The sequence below is a fragment of the Budorcas taxicolor genome, chromosome 10 (genome assembly GCF_023091745.1).
Source record: "Budorcas taxicolor isolate Tak-1 chromosome 10, Takin1.1, whole genome shotgun sequence".
NCBI lineage: Eukaryota > Metazoa > Chordata > Mammalia > Artiodactyla > Bovidae > Budorcas > Budorcas taxicolor.
In genome coordinates, this window is record NC_068919.1 from 45,660,197 (window position 1) to 45,672,617 (window position 12,421).

The 12,421-nt window shown below is 47.8% G+C and overlaps 1 protein-coding gene across 2 annotated transcripts in view; it reads right to left on the reverse strand.

The window, feature by feature from the left end:
* TLN2 (talin 2) overlaps positions 1-12,421 on the reverse strand; it is a 499,959-nt gene that overhangs the window by 42,839 nt on the left and 444,699 nt on the right. For both annotated transcript variants that reach the window (XM_052646966.1, XM_052646965.1), the window contains 4 exons: positions 6,970-7,136; positions 5,624-5,807; positions 2,132-2,257; positions 1,810-1,926 (listed from right to left, as the gene is read on the reverse strand). In XM_052646966.1, the coding sequence (XP_052502926.1) occupies positions 1,810-1,926; positions 2,132-2,257; positions 5,624-5,807; positions 6,970-7,136 (594 nt within the window). The remainder of the gene's footprint in view (positions 1-1,809; positions 1,927-2,131; positions 2,258-5,623; positions 5,808-6,969; positions 7,137-12,421) is intronic.

The following is a 12,421-nucleotide window of genomic DNA, read 5'->3' on the forward strand; positions in this document are numbered from 1 at the left end:
ACTGAGCTTCCAATGCAGGGGGTGAGGGTTCCATGCCTAGTCAGGGAACTAAGATTCCACATGCCATGTGGTATGGTATGGCCAAAAAATAAAATTAAAGAAAAGAAAAGAAAAGAAAAGAAACTCCCAGCCCATGTAGGCAGGCAAGAGCCAGGCAGCGGTCTTAAGGATACTGCCTGTAGGTTTTCGTTTCTTCTTTGTGTGAGAACTAAGCACAATGGCAACCAAGGTTGGAGTCATTAGAAACAGGACACAAGAACCCAAGTCTTCGCCACTAAAACCCAACAGAACTGCTCATTTCTACTGCTTCCCAGATGGCACCAGTGTTAAAGAACTTGCCTGCCAGTGCAGGAGACAAGAGATGTGGGTTCGATCCCAGGGTCATGAAGATCCCCTGGAGAAGGAAATGGCAACCCACTTCAGTATTCTTGCCTGAAGAATCCCATGGACAGAGGAGCCTTGAGGGCTATAGTCTGTAGGGTTGCAAGAGTTGACATGACTGAAGCAACTTAGCATGCACACACTGCTGACCCTCAGGAGCTTGTGGCCTTTGCAGGTGACTCTCTGAAGACTCCTCCTTCCAAAAGAGAAGCTGAATCTGTGAGCAGATCTGCTATTAAAAAGGAACCTCACATGATGGCCCATGTTGCCTCTACATTTAAATTTTATTTATCTGCAATTCTTTGAAAAATGTCCTAAAGCTGTCTGTGTATAGTCATTTGGCCTACTAAGAATAAAGGTACATATAAAATAATGAAAATAAATAGCATTTGTAATAATAAATTAAAAAAAGAATCTCAGTTTGAAGCTACTCATTTTCAGCATATTTGTTTCGAGGGATTAGGATGAGGCAATCCACAACCACCATGGAGTCAAAAGAACAGGAGACAATCACAGTAACCCCAGGATACCCTCGTTCCAAGACAGTGGAACTGGGCAAGAGTGAACACAGGGTCGAGTCTCTGAGATCAGACACCTCACGTGGAAGGCAGCCTGAAGTTAAAGGGAAGTGTCTCCGGTAAAAGCGTCTGGGTTTTCCTAACAGTGATCTCAGACTCCCACATCTATCTGTGTGCAGCAGGATGAGCTGTTGTTGATGGCCATGGGAATCAGGAGGGGCCATGTGTGGCCCCTCAAGGCGAGGACTTCCCTGGTGTCTCAGTGAATAAGAATCTGCCTGCCAATGGAAGGGACACAGGTTTAATCCCTGGTCCAGGAAGATTCCAGATGCCACGGAGCAAGTAAGCCCATGTGCCACAACTACTGAAGCCTGTGTGCTCTAGGGCCTGTGAGCTGCAGCTGCTGAATTCTGTGCACCCTAGAGCCCATGCCTTACAACAAGAGAAACCACCTCAGTGAGAAGCCTGTGCACCGCAACAAAGAAACAGCCTGTTTCCCGCAACTAGAGAAAGCCTGAATGCATCCATGAAGACCTAGTGCAACCAAAAATGAATAATAAAATAAGTAAAATTTTAAAAAAAGCATAAACTTGAGGCAAGTGCAAAGGGCCACAGTGAGTTTTCCCTTTGCCAAGGCTCTTCTGCAGTACTTTCATTTTATGCTGCAATTTTAGTGGAATTAAACCTGAATGGTCCCAAGTCATACATTAATTCATTTAATTACAAATGCAAACTGATCCTAGCCCAACTCTGAGGTCAGTATCAGATAGGTTCTCCATGGCACAAGGCTACCAGCAGGCAGGTGAGTGGGCCTCTTTAGCTCAGGCACTCGAAGCAAAATCTCAGAGAAGTTGCACTGGGGTCGGCTGTTGGACACAGGGCCCTAGGGAAGTGACTGGTGGCTCCTTACCGTGAGCTCCTGCTTCATGTACTCGATGGTGGCCTCTAGCGCCCGTGTGCCCCGAGTGGCCTCGTCCTCCACTGCCTTCACGGTCTTGAGGAGGGAGGTGACATTGGTCACCATCACCTGCATGGGAAGACAGGCCAAGAGAAAACAGAGTGTGCTGAGGTCCCATCCCTCTTAGTGCAGGTCTGGTGGCATGAGTGTCCACATCTCTACGTGAGGAAGGAACTCAGATGCACACTGCCCCCTCCAAAACCCTGCAGTGTCATCTCAGTCTCTCACTGGGGCACCCCTGGCACACGTGCCCCTGGCTGGGGCTCCACTCTACCTTGGCAGCCCCCTTGAGCTGGTACATGGAGGGGTCATCGGCAGGCTTGCTGGCAGCTCCCTTGGTAGCACCAATGAGATCTGAGAGGGCCTTGGCCACGTCTTTGATGGCATTGATCAATACTACCTGAAAGAGAGCATGCACCCTGGGTGAGCAGCCACGCCAAGATCACACAGCACAAGAGCAGGGCAGGGGGGGACCTGGGAGGCAGGGCTCAGCATCCACAGCTCCCCCACCCACAGCACAGGAGGGTCCCCAGGGCCTGCCCTTGGAGACTCCGGTGTAGGAGTCTGGGTGGAGATCCAGAATCCATGCTTGAAAAGGCTCCCTGAGGGAGGCAGATGCTGAGCCAGCATGCAGAACCCAGGTACAGTCTATTTGGCAAGTTCAGAAACACGTCCTGGCCGACAGCTCTGCTGAAAAGCTGCCTGTGAAAGGATGAAGGCAGCTCGGCAGACACCCCGAGAGACAGCACCACTCATCTGTACCCAGAACTGGTCACCAAAACCACTGAGAACAAAATGCATGCCCCCCTGGCCTGGCCTGCAGCTCCTATAGCAGCCCACCTGCATCCCCAGGTAGGATCCTGACCCACTCGCCGTGCTATAGGAATGCAGGTCTATCTCTTTCCCCATTGCAAATCCTCCCCCACTGACCTCAGGGCCTCTGCTCTGTCCCCTTCTCTGCCTGGACCCCAGCTTTTTTCATCCTTCAGGTCTCAAAGCAAATGTCATGTCCTCAGAAACCTTACCTGACCACTTGCGCCACAAGCCCATCTCCACCAGAATGCCTTCAGCTTGCCCTGCTTTATTTAATGCACTTAGCTGTAGTATAATAATGATAAAGTAATGTGGAATTACTTCATTATATACCATCTGCCTTCCTCGACTGGGATGGAAGCTCCAGGAGGGCTGGCCTGGACTTCTGTTGTGCTTTGCACTCAGAACAAGGCCTGGCGTGCGATGGGCACTCAGCAAATCCTCAGGGAATGAGTGGATATACAAGTGTGAACCCACATAACACTAGATGGAACTCAGCGCCTTAACTCTTCTAACTGAACAGACAACAGATCACTTCTGGGTGTTAGACTTGGAATCTCAAGTACCAGGCGTCCTTAGGAATTCCATGATGCTGGGTATTGCATTTAAGTCTTCTGGGTCCAATAGCTACAATAAAAACTCCTAATTCTTACAACAATAGCTTCCCTGCACAGAGGGCAGTGTTCCAGGTGCCAAGTACAAGGCACACGATCTTATTTAACCCTCATCACTACCTTTTCGAGTGGGAACTACAATAATTGTGTCCATACTTGAAGAGCCTGGGATCAGCTGGGTTGGGATTCAGACTCTGATCAGCGTGATGCCAAGGACACGGTCTTCACTTCCACACTGTATTGGGCTCCTGTGGCCCTGACTCCTTTATCTGCAAATGGGGTGAATAGTGCTAGCCGGCCCCTCACCTCCTACCACACTGCCAGCAGGATGAACCAGATAACAAATGTGAAAACATCTTAGAAACACTAGCGTCCCAGACACTGCAAGCACAGCCATGCTGTGACTCCCAGCCTCCTACCCTCTTTAGCTTGTGGCTTCTCACCCACAAAGTGCATGGACCTCTGCCCGCCTCGAAAACCACAGGGGAGGCTGGGTTGTGATGGGGCTCCTGAGGAGGGGCTGCAGTGGGGACCACAGGGAGAGGCGGAGCAGGCAGGCGTGCTGCTGACACCTGGCAAAGGCTGTCCCCTCCCAGTCACCGGACAGTGACCAGGAAGAAGTGGGTGTACCTTTCAGACGGGGCATTTTGCACTGGTGGTCTCAAAAGAAGACGGGTTCTGGGACATCTGGATCATTTGGGAGTTAAAGACTAAGCAATTCAATACATTTTGGATTTAAATCCGAAGATCTAAATCCTCCCAGCTGACTCATTCCAGGTCAAGCCAGGCTCGGGTTCCAACTGTACTGATGCATTTTCTAGCTTTTCTTTCCTCCATGTGGGTAAGAACAATGCCCAGGCAGAGACTTCTGTGAATGCTTTGAATTCCACAGGGCAGTCAGTCTGGCCCCTGATATTATCAAAGAGAAAGCCAGCACAAGGAGCAAAAAGCCAACACACGGAATGTTTCCTTCAAGGGGCTCCGCTCCACGGGAAGATGTCAGGAAGGGAGGGCTCACAGCCGTGGGGGAACAGAGCTGGTGGTCTTGTCGTATTCATCAGCACAGTAGCTGTCATCAACTCTGGCACAGGACGGAGGGACGCTTTGTCTCCAGTGATGTCCAGATGGGCCTAACAGGCTTGTTAACTGAGTTTAAGCAGTGGAAACTGAAGTGTTTACCATTTGATGGCGCTGGGGGGTGAAACAGCAGAGAGATGTTTAAATCTGGCACTCAGGAATGGGAAGAATCCATCAACGATGGCCATGGTTGGCTGTTAGTTCAGCAAGAGCTCAGCTACTCTGTTGGGCATCCACGATGTGTGGAAGCCGTGTGTTTGTTTCAAAGATCAATAAACCATGGTTCCTGTCCTTGAGGAGTTGATGGTCTTGGCTGGGGGCTGGGGACCCAGAAGGTAACATCAGTGAAGGGGCTGAATCCAAAGCAGAGAGTCACAGAGCCTGGAGACCATCTCTGCCCCCAGTTCCTCTCTCTCTTCCCCTTCAGAGTCAGACTTCTCAAACGGGGCATCTATACATCCTGCCTCCTACCTTCACCCTCATCTGGCCACTCCTCACTAACAGCCCTGACGGGGTGATCACTGCCATCCATGGCCCTGGAGCTGGCTCTCACGTCCTCTCCTTTCTTGCCTCCTCGGCAGTATATCTGGAGGGCTGAAGCACTGCTTGCTCTTAACATCAGGCCCCCGGCTTTCTTCCCCCTGGCTGCTGCCACTTCTCAGTCTCCTTGCACATCTTGTTTTTCCTGAAGATGGTCCAGATGATGGGATTCCTCAGCTTTGCCCCAACCCCGTCTCCTCATTCTCCTCTGTGGCTGTGGTCACTGTTTATTGGCGAACAATCCCTGCGTCCACACCGGAGCCAGCTCAAGCCTACTCACTTGTTCCACCTGAGTGTCTCTCTGGAACTTCTAATTCAACACACTGCAATCTGAATTCATCCGCATCTCCACCCAGGCCAGTCCTCCCTTCAGGGAGCCTCAGCTGGGTGCCGGGAGCCACTGTCCATTCACTGATGTAGCCTGAAACACACGGTCGTCCTGGCCAGCTCCCTTGCTGTTATCTCCAAACACTTCGTGTGAACAATCATTTACCAAGCCTGGCAGAGACCGTCTCTCAAATCTGTGTGCTTGTATCTATCGCCACGGCTGCGCTACAGTCCATGCCACTCTCCTGCCTGGATAACTGCTTCCTACCAGTCCCTAAACCACAGACACACCCACACACACACTGTCTATTCCCCAAGTTCCTATTTTGCCTTCAGTTTCTTCTAAGACCTGTGCATCGAGTCTGTGGGAACATGAGGCCTAACGACATGCCTACCTGGGTCTCGGGGTCATCAGAGCCCAGGCTGGCGGCCCCCAGCTTGACCACCTCAGCGAGCTGGGTGATGGTGGCTGCAGAGGACTGAGCTGCCTGGGCCAGCTTGTCTGGAGTGGACGCAGCCCCCGACACCAGCAACTTTGTGTCTTCCACCAAGGCCTTGGCTGTCTTCAGAATGTTCTCCCTGAGAAGGGGGGGAGGGTAGGGGAAGGGGGCAGACAAAGGGTAGACCTTGGTCACTGGTAGTCAGGAAGAAAAGAAACACTGTGTGTGTGCTCAGTCATGTCTGACTCTTTGCAACCCCATGGACTGTAGCCTGCCAGGTTCCTCTGTCCATGGGATTTTTCAGGCAAGAATACTGGAGTGGGTTGCCATTTCTTACTCCAGGGGATCTTCCTGACCCAAGGATCGAACCCACATCTCTTGTGTCTCCTGCATTGGCAGGTGGATTCTTTACAACTAGCACCACCCGGGAAGCCCAGTTAGGAAGAAAAGAAACCCTCCTAAGGGCTTTTATTAAAGAAGAGAGGTGATCCAGTTCTCCTCTTGTAATAGGAGGCTCTCATCTCCCATGTAAGAGAATTAGGATAGAGGAGAGGAAAGTCAACTCAGAATTCCCAGTCAATTAATCATAAAACTTCAATTACAGATTCAGGGCTATCAGTTTGGTCCCCTTCCCCAGCCCCATAGCTTCCTTCCTGTGGTTCCTAGTAGCCCTGAAAATACTTCATAGCGACAAGGAGCTGTGAGGACACATGGGCAAGGGGACCTGGACGTCAGAGCCCAGGGGGCTGAGTTTTGGAAGGGGTGACAAGGCACTGGAAATCACCTCCCCTGCCCAGTCTTGGGGCTACGGAGAGAGGAAGAAAGGTGCTGGACATGTGGCAAGGACATGGGGGGATATATCCAGCAGCAAATGGAGACCCTAGCCCCAGCCTCTGAAGCAGAGTCTGAAGAGCCAGCTTGGGAGAGACAGCAGGCTTGGAGCTTCACTCTCCATTTAGGTAGGAGCTAAACGCCTGGCCGGGCCACTCCCAGTCCCACTGGGGTTAGTGAAAAAATCAAGGGCATAGCTTTTTAGCTTAGAAATAAAAAAGAAGAAAAAGTTGGAACAGACTGGATGTAGCCTGTGAAAGGCAAAGCTGGAACACAATTCTGTTTGTAGTTGAGAAAAGGCACTTATTTGGATTATGTGGTCCATTTCCCCCATGTCCATTTTGAACATCCTTTCAAAATAAAAATGCATAACTGTATTTTTGGATGTTGGGCAGCATCTCCAAAGTCCATCAGGCCACACTGAACTTCTCCCTGTCCAGGAGCCCCCAGGATGGCTGTCACTCCCATACCTGTGGTCTGCGAATGTCTCGTTGTTCTCTGCATTCAGGGTCCCTGCAGTCGCAAACATGATGGTGGTGTCCAGGTCGGCGATGATCCCGGATACGGCAGTGGCAGCTGTGATACATGCCTGGGTTCCCTTGTTCCCAGCCTGGAGAGCTGACAGCACCAAGGATACCTGAGGGCAGAGAGGGCAAGTCAGCGGGCGTGGAAGATGGAGAAAATATAACCCCAAAGTTTTCAAACTGAAAAACAAAAAAGAATACAAAGAACACAAAAAATAAAAGAGGAGGAAACTCTTCCAAATTCAGTTTACGAGGCCAGCATCACTGACACCAAAACCAGGCAAAGATGCCACAAAAAAAGACAATTACAGGCCAACATCCTTGATGAACACAGAGCAAAAATCCTCCACAAAATATCAAGAAACCAAATTCAACAAAACAATAAAAGTATCACACACCATGATCAAGTGGGAATTATTCCAGGGTTGCAAGATTGGTTCAACATCCAGATATCAATGTGATATACCACATTTACAAAACAAAGGGTAAAAAATTAAATAAGTCACCTCAATAAATGCAGATAAAGCATCTGACAAAATTCAACAGCAATTTATGATAAAAACTCTCAACAAAGTGCATATAGAGAGAACACATCTCAATGTAATAAAGGCCACATACGACAAACAGATAGTTAACATTATATTCAAAGGTGAAAAGCTAAATGCTTTTCTTCTAAGATTAGGAACAAGACAAGGATGGCCACCCTCACCAGGTTAATTCAATACAATAGTAGAAGTCCTAGCCAGAGCAGTAAGACAAGAAAAAAAATAAAAGGCATTCAAATTGGAAAGCAAGAGTAAACTGTCTCTATTTGCAGATGACATGATATTCTATATAAAGAACCCTGATGATTCCATAAAAAAACACCAAACTTTTAGAACTAATAAATGAATTCAGCAAACTTGCAGGATACAAAATCAATAAACAAAAACCTATTGCGTGTCTATATACTAATAATGAACTATCAGAAAGAGAGATTAGGAAATCAATCCCATTTCTAACTGCATCAAAAAGAATAGAATACTTAGGAATAAATTTAACCACGGAGGAGAAAGACTTGTATACTGAAAACTATAAGAAGTCAAAGAAATTGAAAAAAGTACAAATAAATGAAAAGACATTTTGTGCTCATGGATTAGAAGAATATTATTAAAATATCCATACTATCAAAACCAATACACAATTCAACACAATTCTTGCCAAAATTAAAATGGCATTTTTCAGAGAAAATGAACAGTCCTAAAATTTATATGGAACCATAAAAGATCCAAATAGCTAAAGCAATCTTGAGAAAGAACAACACTGGGAGCATTATGCTTTTTGATTTCAAACTAAATCACAAAGCAACAGTAATCAAAACAGTATGGTAAAGGCATAAAAACAGATGTGTAGATGGAATTAGAGAGCTCAGAAACGAACCCATTCATATCTGATCAATTAATTTATGACAAAGGAGCCAAGAATATACAATGGGGGAAGAACAGTGTATTCATTAAATGGTGTTGAAAAAACTCAACAGCCAAATGCAAAAAAATTAAACTGGATTGCTATGATTCACCATACACAAAAATTGACTCACACTGGGTTAAATGCAAGACTTGAATATAAGACCTGAAACCATAAAACTCCTAATGAAAATATAGCTGGTCACTTCCTTGACAGAGGTCTGGATGGATCTGACACTAAAAGCACAAGCAACAAAGCAAAAATAAACAAGTGGAACTCATTTACATACTGATATACATATACATGTACGTATAATGAATATATATGTATATAAAACCGAAAAGCTTCTGCGCAGTAAAGGAAAACACCAACAAAAGGAAAAGGCAGTCTACTGAAATGGAGAAAATATTTGCAATTCATATATTTGATAAACATAAATAGAACTCAAACTTATACAACTCAATAGCCACCCCCCCCAAAAAAACCCATCATTTTAAAAATGGGCAGACTATGTAAATGGACATTTTTTCTGAAAAAGATACACAGATGGCCAACAGGCACATGCAAAGATGCTCCACATAATTATCAGGGAAATGCAAATCCAGATCACAATGAAATATCTATCACCGCACCTCTGTCAGAAAGTTTATGATCAAAATGAAGTAACAAGTGTAGGTGAAGATGTAGAAGAAAGGGAATCCTTATACAACTTTTGCTGGAAATAAAAATTGGTGCAGCCCTATATGAAAAATTTTATGGAGATTCCTCAAAATATAAACATAGAACTATCATATGACCCAGCAATTTCACTTCTGGCTATGTATTTGAAGAAAATGAAAACACTAACTCAAAAATACATATGCACCTTCGTGTTCATTGGAAAACTATTTGTCATAGTCAAGACATAGAAAAAATCTAAGCACCCATCAAAGGAAATTAGATAAAGGAAATGTGGTACATACACGCAATGGAAAATTATTCAGCCATAAGAATGAAATCTTGCCATTTTCAACAACATGAATGGACATCAAAGACATTATACTAAGAGAAATAAATCAAAGAAGGACAAATGCCACATATCCTCCCTTTTATGCGGACTCTGAAAACAAAGACCAGGCCCAAAGATACAGAGAACAGATCGGTGATATCCAGTGGCGGGGGGTGAGGAGGAGGAGAAATGGGAAAAAGAGAAGAAAATTATCGTTTTCAGTTTAAATACACTGAATAAAAATGAAAACAAAACAAAAAAATTCAATCAAATGTACAGAAAGAGAGATGGGATTTGTAGTTATGGTAAGGGGGTGGGGTAGAGTTTGGTGATGGTGAGACTGAAGGAAATTGGTCAAAGGCACAAACTTCCAGTTCTAAGGTAAATCCTGGGGCTGCAATGCACTAATGATGGCTATAGCTGACACTGCTTTGCGATCTTTATAAAAGATGCTGAAGTCCCAAGAGTTCTCATCACAAGGAAAAAATACACAGACACAGGCACTTTTTGCATTTATAATGAAGTATGAGTAACATACAGTGTTATCTGTCAACTATATAAATCTCAATAAATCTAGGGGGAAAGTAAAAAACAAAACCAAACAGAACAAACAGAGCGTGAATTTTCTCTCTGGGAGTCAGTATGGCTTGGGGTTGCCAGCAGTTTGGATCCAGCAGCCTGCCTGACTTAGCGCTGCCATTGCTGGTGGCACCACCTTGGGCAGGGTTTCACCTCTCTAAGTCTCAGTTTCCTCATCTGGAAAAGGGGGCTATTACTTCTTACCAGTCAAGGCCGATGGGAGGAATAAGTGGGGGAAGATGCATATAAAGTACTTGGCATGTAATAAGGGTTTACTAGATGGTGCTGGAGAAGACTCCTGCCAGTCCACTGGGCTGTAAGGAGATCAAACCAGTCAATCTTAAGGGAAATCAACCCTGAATACTTGTTGGAGGGACTGATGCAGAAGCTCCAGTATTTTGGTCATTTGATGCGAACAGCCGACTCATTGGAATGGGAAAGATTGAGGGCAGAAGGAGAAGGGGTGTCAGAGGATAAGATGGCTGGATGGCATCACTGATGCAATGGACATGAACTTGGGCAAACTTCGGGAGATGGTGAGGGTCAGAGAGGCCTGGTGTGCTGTAGTCCATGGGGTCACAAAGGGTCGGACACAACTGGGCAACTGAACAACAACAACAAGCTCTCAGCTGACACTTGTCACTCCTTCCCTTGGCTGCCTCTTGACTAGAAATTCTCGAGTGGACCCCAGAGGGGCTGGAGCCCAAAGAGGATGCCTTCCTTTAACCTCTCCACTCCACCACCCTCCTGCGCCACCACCTGCCACCAGCACACCCTTATGCTTCTAGAGACATCTCCCCCACAAGGCAAGCTGGGTCTGCCCCAGCCCTGGGAATGGCTCCTCTACCACGGTAGAGGAGCTGAGCTCCCTTCACAACCACCTCCTATCTCCCAGGCCTCCCCCCATGTTCCTGCCACACCAGCCCCCTCCTTCCTTCTCCACCCACCTGCTGTCTTCCTCTTATGGGTCTGTCCTCCTGGCTGGGGATGATCACAGACATACCTAGGCAGGTAAGGATGATGCTGGGTGGAGATGGGAGGGCAGGGAGATGCAGCAGGAATCTACCCGTAAGGCTAGATACTCTGAACAAGCCAACTCCCTGCCTCTCATCCCTCTCCTGGCATCCTGAGTCAGGGGTACTCTGCTTGGAGAAGCAGCAAGATGGAGGGAGGCCAGCTCAGGAAGATCAGGCTGCATGGCCATGCTCACTGGCACCTCGCAACTTGGACCCCCTTCTCCCCTCCTTCATGCTCCTATTCCAAAGTCTTCTACAGGGGAACTTGGCAGGAGTAACTTCAACAACAGGAAGGGCTTTCAAAGGAGGGAGAATGCCTTCCTCGAGCTGAGAGATTTATTTCCTTGTCCTGGGGAAGCCTGGATAGTCCTGTGGGCTGCGGGAGACCGATGCCTGACCACGGTGAGAGACCACGGACAGAGGAGCCTCTGTCCCGGCAGCTTCCAGAGAAGGGTCCCCTGTGCACCCCTCAAGTCCTGCTGCCAAGCTTCTCAACAATGCGGAGCTCTCTGTCCTGCAACCCAAGCGAAGGAGAGGGCAACACCCGCTAAGCACGGGTGATGCTGCCGGCACCTCACGCGGCCTGTACAGCAGCGGCCCTGAAAAATAACTCCAAGAAACCAGCCAAGCAAAACCATCAGCAAACTGCAGGAGGGAGGGACATTCAGAACGGGGTGCTGTGAACCAGGGAAAACCTCCTAGAAGAAGGGGTGTTGGAGAACAGAGTTGAGGAACAGTGGTTGAAATCAATCAAACCTTGAATGGTGTGCCTGGCATGGTGCCAAGCTCTTTGACACTAATCTCTGTATATAACCTGCACAACCCCTGGGCCAGATCGTCTCCTTCTTCATCCTCCCTTGACTGACAAGGAAATCGAGGTGTGGCAGGGGGAAGTGGCTTAGCTGAGCCCTATGCTCTCTGCTATGAGAGTCTGTCTCTACAAACAGCTGCCCAGAGTCAGGAAATGTCCTGTGGCTCCTGTTCCCCTTCCCCACCATGTGACCTTGGGGGGCTTAACCCTTTTCACTGCACTGTCTCCTCTGGAAATAAACAGGTTACACAAGAGGAGATGTGGATCCTTCTTACCTAGTCTCAGCACTTGGGAGCCTCCCTGAAAAGGGAGGGTGGGGGCCACAATGGCCCCAGGGGCTTCAGGAGAGGTCCTGGCGCTGACTGTGACTTGGACGTGGTCTGACCAGTCTGTCCATAGGAGAGCCCATCAAGGTGACCACTAGAGCCCTGACCTCGGTGGGACAGTCCCCCAGCTTCTCAGGACGATGGATCACCCCCAGCTGCCCTGGGGAGACCCTGTGTGGGAGGGAAGACATCTGGACCTGACCAGGCCGGCTGGTTTTGGGCTTGGTTGCCT